The 18,216-nt window shown below is 38.0% G+C and overlaps 1 protein-coding gene across 1 annotated transcript in view; it reads right to left on the bottom strand.

Annotated features, from left to right (window-relative positions):
- LOC124623079 overlaps positions 1 to 1,774 on the bottom strand; it is a 230,613-nt gene extending 228,839 nt beyond the window's left edge. The window contains exon 1 of the mRNA XM_047148871.1: positions 1,600 to 1,774. Within this exon, the coding sequence (XP_047004827.1) occupies positions 1,600 to 1,647 (48 nt within the window). The 5' untranslated portion in view covers positions 1,648 to 1,774. The remainder of the gene's footprint in view (positions 1 to 1,599) is intronic.
- Between the last annotated feature and the right edge of the window lie 16,442 nt (positions 1,775 to 18,216).

Genomic DNA, 18,216 nt, shown 5'->3' with positions numbered 1-18,216 from the left:
AAAGGATATTATGTTTCAGAGTCAGAGCTAGTTCTAGGCTTTGTATAAGTTTTGAAAAGAATATCTCAAAATTACCACTGAGAGAACGATACACACATAATATAGTTAATTTCTTGGGCATATTTATAGCAACTATCTCTATTGCTGACACTTCAAAGTCTTTGTCTACACTTAGCATGATAATATCATTTCTGACTTTAAATTCAATGCCGTTCTTAAGATAAATACATGATCCTCCACCTTTCATTGTGTTTCTGCAATAAGCACGTGTCGAGAATTTGTTCTCATTTACAAGTTTATTTATTTACATTAATATGTCTGTTGATATTTGCATGTGTGTTTGTCTGCCTCTGTTACATCTTCTTGAAATGAGAAACTATTGTGCTTCCTCCATTAACACACACACAAATCAGCTCTTACGCAAGTGAGTACGTGGAACATAATATGCACACAGCACAATCTGACACCTCAGCAACTGACTTCTTATGACCCACGTTTACATCGCAGTGAGAATTAACTTAGAACAAACAGGTCAAAAGTGGCAAAAAAATTCAAGTATCACAATAACCCTGTAATATGGGAAGTCTGCATTCACTTTTCTCATTATTTACCAAACATGGTATCGCTGTCAAAATTTGCAGAATACCGAACACAACTGTAGCTCATGGTCACTGACTTATACTGAAATATGTTACGCAGAACGTTCGTTAAGTTCCAGACAAATATGAAAAATATACCTTTAACCCTCGAGCGGGTACGCCGTTTTTCATTACATGCGCGAGGGCGCGGCGTAGTTGTACACATGTAAATAAGAGCTGTCTTTATATTGCACACTTTACTCAAACAACGATAACATAACCTTACATTCATGAGCTGAAACACTCTTCAATTAAAACAATGATAAAACAAAGTTTCATTATATTACTCTATTGCCGTGTGCAAGTGTTAACCCCACAGTAGTGACCCCTCGAAACATTAAACAGCGCAACTGCGTCAGGTCTCCAACCACTTATTCAAATACTAATCATCTCGTAGACAACTGCCTCATTGTGGGATTCTGCCACTTGCTCGTAACGTGGGTCATTTCCTTGAACGAACTGTAAATTTGTTATCACGTAGCTCCCAGTTTATATTATATTACTGATGCTCACTTGGATGAAAGACAACATAACTTATCACACTGACAGCTTAAGCAGTAATGAATGAGGAGGTATGGGATCGCAATTGTAAAACATCAATGCAGCGGTACAAGGCAATGTTGTTTGTAGCTAGCGTGCTACACATACTAGGTGCGCCCGCACTAGGATTAATCGTATACACATTGTCAACTGAACGATGAGCCTCGACAGAGCGAATCTTCCGCTTGGAGCGGCTAACAATGTATTTCACATATATTTCATATTTATTTGCCTGTAGACAGCCGTTGTATTGTATAGGCATCGTCAGATGGTTATACAAATGATTATTAAGTCAGTAAACAGCTGCACATACATAAATTTCATAGCAACCATAAACTACGAAGTAGTGTACGAACACGCACAGAACCACTTGTCTTAAAATCGCCTACGTATCCGCCAGTAATGTATTTCGAAGCCTTACCGTGACCTCTTCTACTGATGCCGCACTTGTGGTGGTTCTTGACGACATTATAAATACTTGGATTTTACCTCCTTTTTTTATTTCTACTATGATTCTTAAAGAGATGATGACGATTATTCAGGTTTTAGAGAGACTTTTTGCATATCAAACCACTTCAGTGCAGTGACAGATCACAGTGAAAGTATCTTGACAACAAATTTTTTGTTTGCTACGCAACAATACAGATACGGAAAAAAGTGGAAGGGTAGGACAGAATGCATGAATTGTTTGTTCGTTTGTTTTGTTTGCTTCGACTTCCGTTAGATACCATTTAGTCACTGCTGCGTAATAATAATATCTTTGTGCACTCAATATACGCTTCTTTTAGTGTAGCTTCGCTTTTCCTGTTTATTATTAAATTTTATATTTTTATCTGTCCATTGCATATAAATATTAGAGTACATTGTTGTAGGTTTTAATGTTGGGTTCGGATAGCAAGGACTTCACTGACATTGGTTGTGGGATTTTATTCTCGATAGCAAATGCTAAAAACTTGTTCCTCGCCTCACTATATTTTCTGTATTGACATTATATACTTCGGTACCTCCCTGAGTAGTATCGTCACAAGAACAAGCTGGTGTTTGGTTTATATGTAGCCGGTGTAAGTGCTCTGGAAATATCCTGTGATTCCACTTAATGTGGATGTTGCTTGTCGAGGTCCACAAAATTACTGAAACCAAGGCCGTTTCAGAAATCGTGATAATAATAATAATAATAATAAACCCCGCGGAGGACTGGGAAAAGAATAGGCCTCCAGTATGTTCTGCCAGTCGTAAAAGGTGACGAAAAGAACAAACCACTAATAGGGCTAACCCCCCTTTTAGTGTGATTAGTTGGTTCAGGAGAGAACTAATGAAGCCTTGGACAAGCGCTGTCATGGTCGGGGACGACGTTTGAACCCTATGCATGTCCACAATGGTAACGACACTGCTAGCCACACGGAAAATGATTTAAATCCAAATAGAGGTGTTTTGCAGGATATGCTTCCTGCAACCACCCTAGAAGGAAAACAGAGACAGAGGATGAGATGGTCAGACGAAGTTAACCGACACCTCATGTTCTGTTATTAACAAGCAACAAACTTAGGAACCAACACAACTGGTTACAGATCACAAGTATACACCAAATTTATTACCAGATACCCAGAATTAAAAATTTTAACAGAACAGCGACTAGCTAATCAGATCCATGTAATAATCAAAAATAACAGGATACCCCAGTCAGAATTAGAAAACATCAAACAAAAAGTACAACAAATACTGGAACAAAATAATGTGCAATCAGAAGAAGAAGAAAATACAGTAATAGACTCAAACATTCCAGAGCAAACAAACAAAGAACAACATGCATCAATTAAACAATCAGAGGGAAACGAAATCTTAAGACAGCCACCAGAATAAGCACAAATAGAACACAAAGTGACACACATGTTAGATATAGAAGAAAAATTTCAGCTAACATATATAGAATACAAAAACACAAATACAGACATTAGACCATTCTTGCACCGACCCCCATATAACCCAAAAGTCGAAACAACAATAACAACTATCAACACAATCATACACAACAAAATAAATGAAAATACAACTACTGGTTTATATAGGAGCACTCACTAGACTAAATATACACACTAGGCAGAGTCAGAACCAACCAACACACAGAAGAGACCCACAAAACCAGCATGGCAACACAGGCTACAGATCAGAATAGAAAAACTGAGAAAATATATCGAACAGCTAACACAACTTATAAGAAATGAAATATCAGACAAAACACGAAAAAGGTTAGGTAAAATCTCACACCAAGAAGCGATAGAGCAATTAGATGAAAAGAAGCAGAAATTACAAGCATTGGCCAAACGACTTAGAAGATGCAAAAAAAGTGAAAATAGAAGGAAACAAAACCAAACATTCAACACAAACCAAAAGAAATTTTATCAGACAATAGATAACACACACATTAAAATAGACAATCCACCAAACATAACAGAAATGGAACACTTCTGCAGCAAACCTGGTATAACATAACAGACATGCACGGTGGATACAAGCAGAAACAGACACATACAAGACGATACCACAAATGCCTGAAGTGATAATTTTGCAACATGAAGTCACCCGAGCAATTAATTCTACGCACAATTGGAAAGCCCCTGGAAAAGATAAAATAGCAAATTTCTGGCTAAAAAAGTTCACCTCAACACATTCACATCTAACTAAATTACTTAACTGTTACATTGCAGACACATACACAGTCCCTGATACACTTACACGTGGAATAACTTATCTCAAACCTAAAGATTAAGCAGACACAGCAAACCCAGCAAAATATCGCCCCATAACATGCCTACCAACAATATGTTGTTGTTGTTGTGGTCTTCAGTCCTGAGACTGGTTTGATGCAGCTCTCCATGCTACTCTATCCTGTGCAAGCTTCTTCATCTCCCAGTACCTACTGCAACCTACATCCTTCTGAATCTGCTTAGTGTATTCATCTCTTGGTATCCCGCTACGATTTTTACCCTCCACGCTGCCCTCCAATGCTAAATTTGTGATCCTTTGATGCCTCAAAACATGTCCTACCAACCGATCCCTTCTTCTAGTCAAGTTGTGCCACAAACTTCTCCTCTCCCCAATACTATTCAATACCTCCTCATTAGTTACGTGATCTACCCACCTTATCTTCAGCATTCTTGTGTAGCACCACATTTCGAAAGCTTCTATTCTCTTCTTGTCCAAACTGGTTATCGTCCATGTTTCACTTCCATACATGGCTACACTCCATACAAATACTTTCAGAAACGACTTCCTGACACTTAAATCTATACTCGATGTTAACAAATTTCTCTTCTTCAGAAACGATTTCCTTGCCATTGCCAGTCTACATTTTATATCCTCTCTACTTCGACCATCATCAGTTATTTTACTCCCTAAATAGCAAAACTCTTTTACTACTTTAAGTGTCTCATTTCCTAATCCAATCCCCTCAGCATCACCCGATATAATTTGACTACATTCCATTATCCTCGTTTTGCTTTTGTTGATGTTCATCTTATATCCTCCTTTCAAGACACCGTCCATTCCGTTCAACTGCTCTTCCAAGTCCTTTGCTGTCTCTGACAGAATTACAATGACATCGGCAAACCTCAAAGTTTTTATTTCTTCTCCATGAATCTTAATACCTACTCCGAATTTCTCTTTTGTTTCCTTTACTGCTTGCTCAATATACAGATTGAATAACATCGGGGAGAGGCTACAACCCTGTCTCACTCCTTTCCCAACCACTGCTTCCCTTTCATGCCCCTCGACTCTTATAACTGCCATCTGGTTTCTGTACAAATTGTAAATAGCCTTTTGCTCCCTGTATTTTACCCCTGCCACCTTCAGAATTTGAAAGAGAGTATTCCAGCTAACTTTGTCAAAAGCTTTCTCTAAGTCTAACCAACAATATACAAAATATTAACTTCAGTCATTACACAGAAATTAATGGCACAAACAACACAGAACAAAATCATAAATGAAGAACAAAAAGGATGCTGCAAAGGAGCACGAGGATGTAAAGAGCAACTGATGCCGAGGTGACACATCAAGCTAAAACTAAACAAAGGTCGCTACACTACGCATGCATTGGTTACCAATGCTTATGATAGTGTACACCACCCATGATTACTACAGATATTGGAAATATACAAAGTAGATCCTAAATTGATACAGTTCCTAAACATAGTAATGAAAAATTGGAAAACCACACTTAATATCCAAACAAATTCAAATAACATCACATCACAGCCAATACAGATTAAGTGTGGGATATACCAAGGAGACTCATTAAGTCCTTTCTGGTTTTGCCTTGCTCTGAACACAGTATCCAACAAGCTAAATAATACAAATTATGGATATAATATTACTGGAACATACCAACACAAAATCAGCCATTTGCTATACATGGATGATGTAAAACTACTGGCAGCAACAAATCAACAACTTAACCAATTACTAAAGATAACAGAAGTAATCAGCAATGATATAAATATGGCTTTCACAACAGACAAATGTAAGAAAAATAGCATAGTCAAGGGAAAACACACTAAACAAGAAGATAACTTATTGGATAACCACAGCGACTGCATAGAAGCGATGGAAAAAACAGATGCCTATAAATATCTAGGACACAGGCAAAAAATAGGAATAGATAATACAAGTATTAAAGAAGAACTAAAAGAAAAATATAGACAAAGACTAAAAAAAATACTGAAAACAGAATTGCCAGCAAGAAACAAGATGAAAGCTATAAATACTTATGCTATACCAATATTGACCTATTCATTTGGAGTAGTGAAATGGAGTAACACAGAACGACAAGCACTCAATACACTAGCATGATCACAATGCCACAAATATAGAATACATCACATACATTCAGTAACAGAAAGATTCACATTAAGCAGAAAGGAAGGGGGAAGGGGATTTATTGACATAAAAAAACCTACATTATGGACAGGTAGACAATTTAAGAAAATTCTTCATAGAACAAGCAGAAACTAGCAAAATACACAAAGCAATCACTCATATAAATACATTGGCTACACCATTGCAATTTCATAACCACTTCTAAAACCCTTTAGATCACATAACATCAACAGATACAAAGAAAATAAATTGGAAAAAGAAATCACTACATGGCAAGCACCCGTATCATCTAACACAGCCACACATCGATCAAGACACATCCAACACATGGCTAAGAAAAGGCAATATATACAGTGAGATGGAAGGATTCATGAATGCAATACAGGATCAAACAATAAACACCATAGATTACAGCAAGCATATTATTAAAGATCCCACTACCACAACAGATAAATGCAGACTTTGCAAACAACAAATAGAAACAGTAGATCACATCACAAGCAGATGTACAATACTAACAAATACACCAGAAGACATGACAATGTAGCAAAAATAATACATAAACAACTTGCCATACAACATAAACTAACAAAACAGCATGTTCCCACACACAAGTATGCACCACAAAATGTACTTGAGAATGATGAATACAAATTATACTGGAACAGAACCATTATAACAGATAAAACAACACCACATAACAAACCTGATATCATATTCACCAATAAAAAGAAGAAATTAACACAACTAATCGAAATATCCATACCCAATACAACAAATTTACAGAAGAAAACAGGAGAAAAAATTGAAAAATACATCCAACTGGCTGAGGAAGTCAAGGACATGTGGCATCAGGACAAAGTTGACATTATACCAATTATACTATCAACTACAGGAGTCATACCACACAATATCCACCAGTACATCAACGCAATACAGCTGCATCCAAATGTATATATACAACTACACAAATCTGTAATTATTGATACATGCTCAATTACCCGAAAGTTCCTAAATGCAATGTAACATATAGCGTACATTTAAAAGGAAGTCATGCTTGATCAAGGTCCGCACCATTTTCCATTATTAACCAGACATAACGCCCGAGAAAGGAAAGAAATAATAATTATAATAATAATAAAATTTTATTTTCATTCAGCTCATTACAGCAATAGACAAAGTCAAGAGCATACATTTCTCAATGTACTTTAGTTTGCTTGAAATGGGTAAAAGTAGAAATCACAAGTTACAAAGCAGTACTTTCATCTTCATAAAATTCGTCAACAGTGTAAAATGGATTGTTTACTAGTAGCTTATACAATTTGGCTTTAAAAATATTTACAGGCAGTTCTTTAAAAATCTTTGCTTAGTCCGTTAAACATTCTTAGTCCAACAACTAGGTAGGAGATCTGTGTTTTACATAGTCTATGATGTGGCATGTCTACACATGATCTGTTCCTAGTATTATAGCTATGAATATCAATTCTGAATACAAATTTGGAAACATTATTTCTAATGTGCAACAGCACATTATAAATGAAAATGTTTCGGTAATGTTTGCACACGCAAAATCATTTCAACGATCGCATGAATCACACAAAACACCATTTCTTATGTTTCTATTACATTTTACGCATTTAGTATCATGGATGAACCTGTTGTTTTTGGGAGCTGAATCACAAACTACTACATTGACTGACACCATTTTACCTACTACCATCATAAAGATTATATAATAATTTGTCTGCAACATATTAAATAAATTTTAAGTTTAGTTTATGCTACACCTTTTATTATTCTGCACAGCAAGTCTTTTTGCCACACTTTCCCTGTAGCTCTTCCTTTTCGATTGGAACTTGATGGGGGATAGTGAGAGAAGATATTTAGTGGCAAGAAATGCTAGAGGTCTTTTATCTTTTCTGAATGGCCCAAATCGAGAATGAAGGTACCAGAGGTATGCATGTGCAAATTTTCAATGCACACCCAGAAACAACTGATTGTATTTGCGTACAGTCGCCTACTTTGTGTTGTGAGCTCTGCATCCATTCTACCTGCTAGGATTCGAATGCCCTTTTGGCGTTCCATTGCTTGTTGCCTGCTTTGCCAATTGATCTGCCTTTTCACTGACTCGGGTTCCACAATGGGCTTAAATCCACGTAAAGGCAATTTTTTTTCTGCCTTCTTAGACATTCATAATACCAATAACGAACTTGGAGTAAGTACTCATTGGTGATTTTTGAGACATTTATATCTGATATTGCTTGAACTAATCTTTTTGAGTCTGATGATATTGCATTGGGATATGTATTTCTCATCCGTACACCATTGTATCATCTTTAATGCTGTGATTGTTATAGTTAGAAGTAGTTGCCGACAATTTATATTTCTGGGCTATCTTCAGTTGTGGTCTAAATTCAACAGATAATGTGTTGTCCTCTCCTGCTACCTTGGATCCATCTGTCTATGTATGTGGATTACCCAGTGTCTTGTTTTCGCCATTTCTCTTTGCAGTGCTGTACCGTAGCTGTCTCCAAGAAATGAAACATTCCCTCTATTGTTTGGAATGAGATGCGATCCCTGATGATGAAATAGTCATATTGGCACTGTATACTTGTGGCAATATCTTTGCACTCATCTGTCAAATCATTATATGCCGAAATGAAGTCAAAAGACTTTCTGCCCCAATTTCTTGAAGAAGGACGGTACAGTCATAGAATATGACGAATCTGATTCTGTGAGTATGATAATTTCTCTTCTATGCATGGTTCCTTGATCCGTTTCTTCCTTATATGGCGGGGCATCTCTCGCACTTCCACCAGGAGTGCATATGTTGGTGTGGATTTCATTACTTCTAAGTATGTGTGTATAAAGCAGTACCGTGATCTGTTCAGCTTTTCTAACATTTTGTAAGTCGTTTATTTGTAGTACATACATCTGTAATCCAATCTGGATTTTATAAGAGAGAGCAATATAGGTGCAGCAGCCTAAAGGATGCGCCCCACCACGTTGTAGTGAGTGATTCAATAATATTAAGCATTCGCTCACTAAAGTTCACATCATGTAGGAAGGTGGCCCAGTTTTCAGCAGTTCTGCACATCCCCTTCCACTAGCCACTGACAGCCAATAATATTCATTCTCTTTCCGAGAGACTAGCAGCAAGTTACAACTAGGGAGCAAGAATCTCCCTCCTACATGCTGCATTGTTGCCATACGTGGCAACAACTGAATTATTAATTCAGGTCATTTTTTTTTCCTTGCAGCAGTACCGCTGTGAATGTGTATCTGTAAATATTTAAGTGTGATTAAAAAATGTCAGATGATGGGAATGAATGTGAAGTGCTTCACGAGCAGACGAAGGGAATTATTTACCGCATTTACAACTTTTTAAAACATGCATTTGAAAGCAGACCTCCTACAGTTGACATCTGAAGACACAAGAACTGACTCCAGAACCATGTGGTGTCGGCAAGAGAACTGTAAAGAGAATTGTAAACGAAAGTGTCAGAGCTGTAGGAACCATATAAAAAAATTGTTTTGTGTCACCTGGAAAGCATCGAAATCGCAAGGAACCTGTAACACAAATTGATGGTTTTAACAACGGTATTTGAAACTGCTCCATGTGAATGATGAATGTCCGACACCACAAAAACGTGTTACAGTCATGCAGGAGAAAACTGGCTTCGATGGTAAGCATTTAGTCAATGTAAAGAATTTTAAAAGACGTTGGTTCCACATATGTTAAGAAAAGCGTTTTTAGTTCAAAGAAGTGACACAGGTGCAGCACGAACTACATCCCATATAAAGATTCACGATACAAGAGGAGGTGGTATAGTTCAACAGTGTATTATCTTGATGAAACATGGGTCAATTAGAATCACTCCAGGAAGATCTGCTGGAAAGTGAGTGATGGTACTGGTGGTTTTAAAGTTCTCATAGGAATAGGTTCTCGGATAATTATTCTGTATGCTGAATCTTCCTCTGGTTTTGTTTCTGAGAGTAAACTTGTATTTACGTGTAAGAAAAACTGCAGTGACTACCATTCGGAAACGAATGCACTTTCGTGACGTGATTCACAATTCTTGTCATGCCTTGCTTCGAAGTCGGTCATTGCCAGTTATAATTCAACTGTTACAAACACAAGAAAAGCGGATATTTCTCCCTGGCTTGCAAATAAAAATATCAAGCATAGTATAAACCAGACTCGTGCTGATCTCCTGCAGCTCATTAATTTATGCACGTCATGTGACAGAACTTACAAACTTGACTTCTTTGCACGTGAATGGGGTCACACAGTTTTGCATTTACACACGTATCACTGTCAATGTAGCCCCATGGAATTAATTTGGGCAAAAGGTTAAAGCTATGTGGGAGGAAAAAAAAAAACATTCAAGATAACATACATTGAATCACTTGTGCATAAGGCAATAGACAACATCCCTCCAGTAGGGTTGGCACAGTTTGTGCAGCATACTGAAATGCTTCAGAAAGAAGAATTTAACCTTGAAATCATGATGGATATAAGCCTTAGACCTATCATTGTAAATTTACATCACATTGTTTGGAAACGGACTCAAACAGAAGTGACGATGGTATTATGATGTAGACTTTGGAACAAACTAATACTATTTCTTAGTTTTAAGGACTTGTGGCTTAAACAATGTGTTTGTCAACATATCAGTTGCGTACATAGTAATGAGAACTTCCTAGCCTTTATGATTCGCACTTTGTATCCTTTGAATTATGCACACTATAATGCTCAAAATCTTGCTCAACGAGAAGTTAAGCTCCTCTCACCATGAGGTATGCTCTAATAACACACAAGAATGCAGCTGGATAAATTCGTCAGAAGTGCGATATTTCCACATGTAAACCTTTGCCATTTTTAAGTCACAAACTGGATTAGGCTCTAAAATGACAGTAACTGTTACTTGTCGAGATATCGGTGGTTTTCGATGTAATCGGTCAGCATTCCCTGGAGTTCTTCGCAGATGAGGGTAAAGTGTTTGCATGGTCAATGGATTATCAATTCGGTCTCTCACTGTAATATCAAACGAGTTAGTTTACACCTCTAATGTCTGTTAATAGCGAAAAATATGCAAACTTACTGACCATCTTTACGATAGTCTTTTTAGGTTAGTCTTTTCTACCACTAATTCTTTTTTATGCGCAGTGACTACACTCAATTATAGTCAAACACATCCACAAACTCACCTTACACATTTTTAAAACTTCTATTCAGTAGCAGCAGTTGACAAGCAAATATAATGATTTAGGTTTGCACCTGAAGTTAATTTTGTTGGGTATTAAAGTTTTGCTTATAACACAGTTCATATCGCAATAAATGACAATTATTGCAAGCAGTTTCAATGATCTTGTCGTTAGACAATTGTAATTTTGAGAAAAATTGTACTTCACATCTTCTCAAAGCTGTGTCAGCTGTTCTCGCCTCCCCACGTCATGCAGAGTAAACCTGTGGAGCAGTGGACGCAACTTCGTCAAGACATGAATTAAGATGTCTCTCACGACTATTGATCGGAACTAGTTTTAATATTTACTATTTCCCTCATAGATCTGAAAGTTGAATATGATGTACTGTGAGCAAATGAGCCTGACTGTTGTCCGCAGCAACAGTGTTCGATAACATGGACTGTTGTTTGCCTGCTCTCTGCTACCATGCATGCGCAGTTCTCAGTTCTCATCCCCCCCCCCCCCCCCCCCCCGCTTCATTTACGCTCCGCCTCTATGCGCGGAAGCGCCGTCCTATGTGACGTGGGATATAGTTTCCATTAAGGAATTGAAATGTGCCATACATGTAAGCTTGCTGTCCAGTGTCATTCCTCAGAATCGAATCAGTGCTTTAACTTGTATTATTTCATTATCTACATCTATATCCGTACTCCACAAACCACAGTGAGGTGCATGGTAGAGGGTATATCCCATTGTACCAGTTATCAGGATTTCTTCCTGTTCCATTCACATATTGAGGGCGGGAAGAATGATTGTCTGAATGACTCTGTGCGTGCAGTAATTATTCTAATCGTATCCTAATTATTGCTGTGCGAGCGATACGTAGGGGGCCGTAGTACATTCCTGGATGAATCATTTAGAGCCAGCTCTTGAAATTTTGTTAATAGACTTTCCTGGGAATGTTTAGTCTAAGAGTCTTCCAGTTCACTTCCTTTGGTACCTCTGTGACACTCTCCCACGGATTAAACAAACCTGTGACCATTCATGCTACCCTTCTCTGTATATGTTCAGTATGCTCTGTTAGCCCTATTTGGTAAAGGTCTCACACACTTGAGCAATACTCTAGTACTAGTCGCACGAGTGATTTGTAAGCAATCTACTTTGTAGAATGATTGTAAGCCTACCACCTGCTTTACCCAAGGCTGAAACTTTGGGTTCGTTTCATATCTCTGCGTAGTGTTACACCCAGGCATTTGTATGAGTTGGCCAATTCCAACAGTGACTCATTCATATTAATAGTCATAGGGTAGGACGGTTTTTCTTTTTGTGAAGTTCAAAATTCTACATTTCTGAACATTTAGAGCAAGTTGCCAATCTCTGAACCATGAAATTTTATCAAGATCTGACTGAATATTTATGCAGCTTCTCTCAGATAGTACTTCATTATAAATAACTCCATCAGCTGCAAAAAGCCTGATTTTACTAATAATATTGTCTGCAAGATCATTAACGTACAACATGAACAGCAAGGATCCCAACACACTTACCTGGGACACACCTGAAACTATTTCTACATCTGATGAAGACTCTCCATCCAAGATAACTTACTGTGTCCTGCCTATCAAAATGTCCCCAACACAGTCACAAATTTCACTTGATATCCTATATGATCGTACTTTTTACAATAAGTGCACCTGTGGTACTGAGGCAAATGATTTTTGAAAATCAAGAAATACAGCATCTACCTGGTCCAAAGCTTGCAGTATGTCGCGTGAGAAAAGTGCGAGTTGGGTGTAACATGATCGATGTTTTGGAAATCCGTGCTGGTTGGCATTCAGGAGGTCACTGTGTTCAAGATACCTCGTTATATTTGAGCTCAGAATATCTTATAAGATTCTACAGCAAATCGATCTGAAGGATACTGAAAGTTAGTTTTGTGGATCATCACTACTACCCTTCTTGCAGACAGGTGTGATCTGTGCATTTTTCCAAGAACTGGGCACTTTTTTTTCTAGGAATTTATGACAGATTATATTTAGAAGAGAGGCTAACTCAGCCGCAAATTAAGTATAGAGTCTGACAGGGATTCCATTGGGGCCTGAAGCTTTGTTCAGTTTTAACTATTTCAGCTGTTTCTCAACACCACTGATACTAATACTTATTTCGTTGACCTTTCGAGTGGTACAAGGATTAAATCGGGCCAGTTTTCCTGGGTTTTTCTTCGTGAAGGGACATTTGAAAACGAAGTTGGCTCTAAGCACTATGGGACTTGAAATCTGAGGTCATCAGTCCCCTAGCGTAGAACTACTTAAACCTAAGGACATCACACACATCCATGCCCGAGGCAGGATTCGAACCTGCGACCGTAGCAGTAGCGCGGTTCCGAACTGAAGCGCCTAGGACCGCTCGGCCACAACGGCCGGCCTGGAAGCGGAGTTAAGCATTTCAGCTTTTACTTTGCTACTCTGAGTTTCAGTTCGTGCCTCATTCAATATGGATTGGACTAACAGTCTTTACATATGACTAGAATTTCTTTGGGTTCTATGAAAGAGAACTTGACAATATTTTGCTACAATAGTCACTGAAGGCATCACGCATTGCTGTCTTGACTGCCAACTGTGTTTCATTCAGCATCTGTCTATCCTTAGCCCTAAGATTTGTTTAACACCCATTATGCAGTAATCACTGCTTCTGTAGAAGTTTCGTTACAGCGACTGTATACCATGAAGGTTCCCTCCCATTATGAACTGTTTTGGATACATATCGATGCAGCAACTGGTCAACTATTGTTTTAAATCTGAACAATGATTCGTTACATGCTCCTGCCATGTGCTGAAAGTTACAAATTCCTTATTGAGATATGACGCTACTGATTATTTATCTAGTTTAGTGAACATATATATATTTCTGCTTTATTTAGTTGATTTTTTAACTTTGATAGTCATTATTGACATAACAGTGTCATGGTCAAATGGCTCTGAGCACTATGGGACTTAACTTCTGAGGTCATCAGTCCCCTAGAACTCAGAACTACTTAAACCTAACCTAAGGACATCACACACATCCATGCCCAAGGCAGGATTCGAACCTGCGACCGTCGCGGCCGCGCGGTTCCAGACTGTAGCGCCTAGAATGGCTCGGCCACTTCAACCGGCCGTGTCATGGTCACTCATACCAGTTTCACTGTGGACATCCTCAAAGAGGGCACGTATGTTTGTTGCGATTAGGTCCAATACATTTCCATCATGAATGGTGTAACCTCCCAACAGATAAATATGGTCCATAATCTTCCAATAAAAATGTGACTAACCTCTCAATAAAAATGTGACTCATATATAACCTTTCAACAGAAATCTCGTAATGTAACCTTTCAATAATTAACTGACTATGAATCTAAACTGGTAAATCTGGATGTCAGCAGTGCTGCGTCATGGCCCTGAAAAATTATTCTGAATAAACTGAAAATTCTTACCTCAATAATATCACCGGATAACGCGGATATATCTGCTCCTATAAGAAATTTTTCTGGCACAGCCCAGTGCAATGCTGGCCATTAGATTTTGCTACGAATGAAAACAAATAATTTTTTATGATAATTGACATGACTATGGACAGGAGAAATTAGTAAAAACTTTAAATTCAGATGAATGACGATCATAAGTTATCTTTATAAGAAAGATTATTATTGAAAAATTATTGAAAAATATTTACATGTGACTTTGATATAACAATAGTACAAAATCAGTCGTAGCAATTAACATATGCGTGCAGCACTAAACAATAACATTATGTTTTTACCTTATACTACATCGCTCAGGCACCGCCATCGTTCTCCACGACCAGCCTTGCCCAACCACCTGACTACGAGCTGCTACTACTACTACTACTGCTGCTGCTGACACTGCTCTCTAGTCTGCGATTCGATTGTAGCTTACATATCGCAGCGAGTGAGCAATCCATCGAAGTTACATCTGTTCGAGTGCGCTAGCAATAGATTCCTTATTCATGGACCTCTTACATAACCCTCCACTGGGGGGTTGGGGGGGGGGGGGGGGAGTAAAAATTTGGCAGCGATGGTGAGTCAATTGGACTTGCCATGAGCAACAAATTTTTCTATAACCTATTTAGTTTACTGAGCGTACAGTCACAGAGTATATATATATATATATATATATATATATATATATATATATATATATATAACATTATTGATAAATAATATAAGTACAGATCATTTTAAGAAAAGACATAAAGTGCACACGCACTAAGTACAGAACATATTAAGAAATGAAATAGAGTGCATATGCATTATAACATTCTTTGCCAATTTTACAAGACTTAGGAAAGGAATGGGAAGGATAGCATCATAGTTTTAGCACAGTGGGTTGCACATCGCTGCACAAAAGCCCAGATCTTTTCACAGAAGCACAACACCAAGTGTGATAAGCTGAAGTTCTTTTCCCTGAAATATTTATCAGTGTAGCCAAGACACTGAAATGTAGTATTAAGACTGCATGTTGTCCTTTTGGTAGTACAGTAGGTACACCAAACAGTAGGACCACAATGGTATCTCCGTCGGTCAGAGTGGTGGACAGCTTGATATGTCCACACCACACACTTGTAGAATCCATAATCTTATATCATCGTAGCATTACTGCAAAAACCAAATGGAGCGCTCCATGACCATGAGTATGGACAGGACATATGGATATCGCTGTAACTGGTGGTAATTAGGTCAGAAGGTGAGCGATACATTAAGTCTTATGCAAGTCATCATTTAGAACTACACTAGGTATTGCATTTTCTTTCGTTCATTCCGATGGTGTAATTTCCATTTCATAGTGAACCACTGTGGTTGTTTAATTTGTTTCCTTTATACATTATTGCATTCTGAAAATGATGAATATGGATTAATATCTTGCATTTAAATCATATACCTATTAAATGAAAAATTTTTCTAGTGATATGACTAAGCATACAGCATAGCATGACAGAAAACGTATTAGGTCAAAACCATAGACAATTTTCAAGTGCAAAAATGTTCACACAATATCATAATGTAGTAGCAAAAAAAAAAAATGTACAATAGTCAAGATATTGGGATACATAAGCAAATTGTCAAAGTCAACTGGGGTTTGTTATATCCTAAATATTTCATAGTGCATACAGAGAAAATTCTACTTTCGGAAGGAAAACCATCATATGTTGTTGTTGTTGTTGTGGTCTTCAGTCCTGAGACTGGTTTGATGCAGCTCTCCATGCTACTCTATCCTGTACAAGCCTCTTCATTTCCCAGTACCTACCGCAACCTACATCCTTCTGAATCTGCTTAGTGTATTCATCTCTTGGTCTCCCTCTACGATTTTTACCTTCCACGCTGCCCTCCAATACTAAATTGGTGATCCCTTGATGCCTCAGAACATGTTCTACCAACCGATCCCTTCTTCTAGTCAAGTTGTGCCAAAAACTCCTCCCCAATCCTATTCAATACTTCCTCATTAGTTATGTGATCTACCCATCTAATCTTCAGCATTCTTCTGTAGCACCACATTTCAAAAGCTTCTATTCTCTTCTTGTCCAAACTATTTATCGCCCATGTTTCACTTCCATACATGGCTACACTCCATACAAATACTTTCAGAAACGACTTCCTGACACTTAAATCTATACTCGATGTTAACAAATTTCTCTTCTTCAGAAACGATTTCTTGCCATTGCCAGACTACTTTTTATGTCCTCTCTACTTCGACCATCATCAGTTATTTTGTTCCCCAAATAGCAAAACTCCTATACTACTTTAAGTGTCTCATTTCCTAATATAATTCCCTCAGCATCACCCGACTTAGTTCGACTACATTCCACTATCCTCGTTTTGCTTTTGTTGATGTTCATCTTATATCCTCCTTTCAAGACACTATCCATTCCATTCAACTGCTCTTCCAAGTCCTTTACTGTCTCTGACAGAATTACAATGTCATCGGCGAACCTCAAAGTTTTTATTTCTTCTCCATGGATTTTAATACCTACTCCGAATTTTTCTTTTGTTTCCTTCACTGCTTGCTCAATATACAGATTGAATAACATCGGGGATAGGCTACAGCCCTGTCTCACTCCCTTCGCAACCACTGCTTCCCTATCATGCCCCTCCATTCTTATAACTGGCATCTGGTTTCTGTACAAATTGTAAATAGCCCTTCGCTCCCTGTATTTTACCCCTGCCACCTTCAGAATTTGAAAGAGAGTATTCCAGCCTCATTGTCAAAAGCTTTCTCTTAGTCTACAAATGCTAAAACGTAGGTTTGCCCTTCCGTAATCTAGCTTCTAAGATGAGTCGTAGGGTAGGTATTGCCTCACGTGTTCCAGTATTTCTACAGAATCCAAACTGATCTTCCCCGAGGTCGGCTTCTACTAGTTTTTCCATTCTTCTGTATAGAATTCGCGTTAGTTTTTTGCAGCTGTGACTTATTAAACTGATAGTTCGGTAATTTTCACATCTGTCAGCACCTGCTTTCTTTGGGATTGGAATTATTATATTCTTCTTGAAGTCTGAGGGTATTTCGCCTGTTTCATACATATTGCTCACCAGATGGTAGAGTTTTGTCAGGACTGGCTCTCCCAAGGCCGTCAGTACTTCCAATGGAATATTGTCTACTCTGGGGCTTTGTTTCGACTCAGGTCTTTCAGTGCTCTGTCAAACTCTTCACGCAGTATCGTATCTCCCATTTCATCTTCATCTACATCCTCTTCCATTTCCATAATATTGTCCTCAAGTACATCGCCCTTGTATAGACCTTCTATACACTCCTTCCACCTTACTGCTTTCCCTTCTTTGCTTAGAACTGGGTTTCAATCTGAGCTCTTGATGTTCATGCAAGTGGTTCTTTTATCTCCAAAGGTCTCTTTAATTTTCCTGCAGGCATATCTATTTTACCCCTAGTGAGGTAAGCCTCTAAATCCTTACATTTGTCCTCCAGCCATC

The sequence above is a fragment of the Schistocerca americana genome, chromosome 7, assembly GCF_021461395.2.
Source record: "Schistocerca americana isolate TAMUIC-IGC-003095 chromosome 7, iqSchAmer2.1, whole genome shotgun sequence".
Taxonomy (NCBI): domain Eukaryota; kingdom Metazoa; phylum Arthropoda; class Insecta; order Orthoptera; family Acrididae; genus Schistocerca; species Schistocerca americana.
The sequence above is the reverse complement of the archived record's forward strand: the minus strand, read 5'-3'. Positions and strand labels throughout refer to the sequence as shown.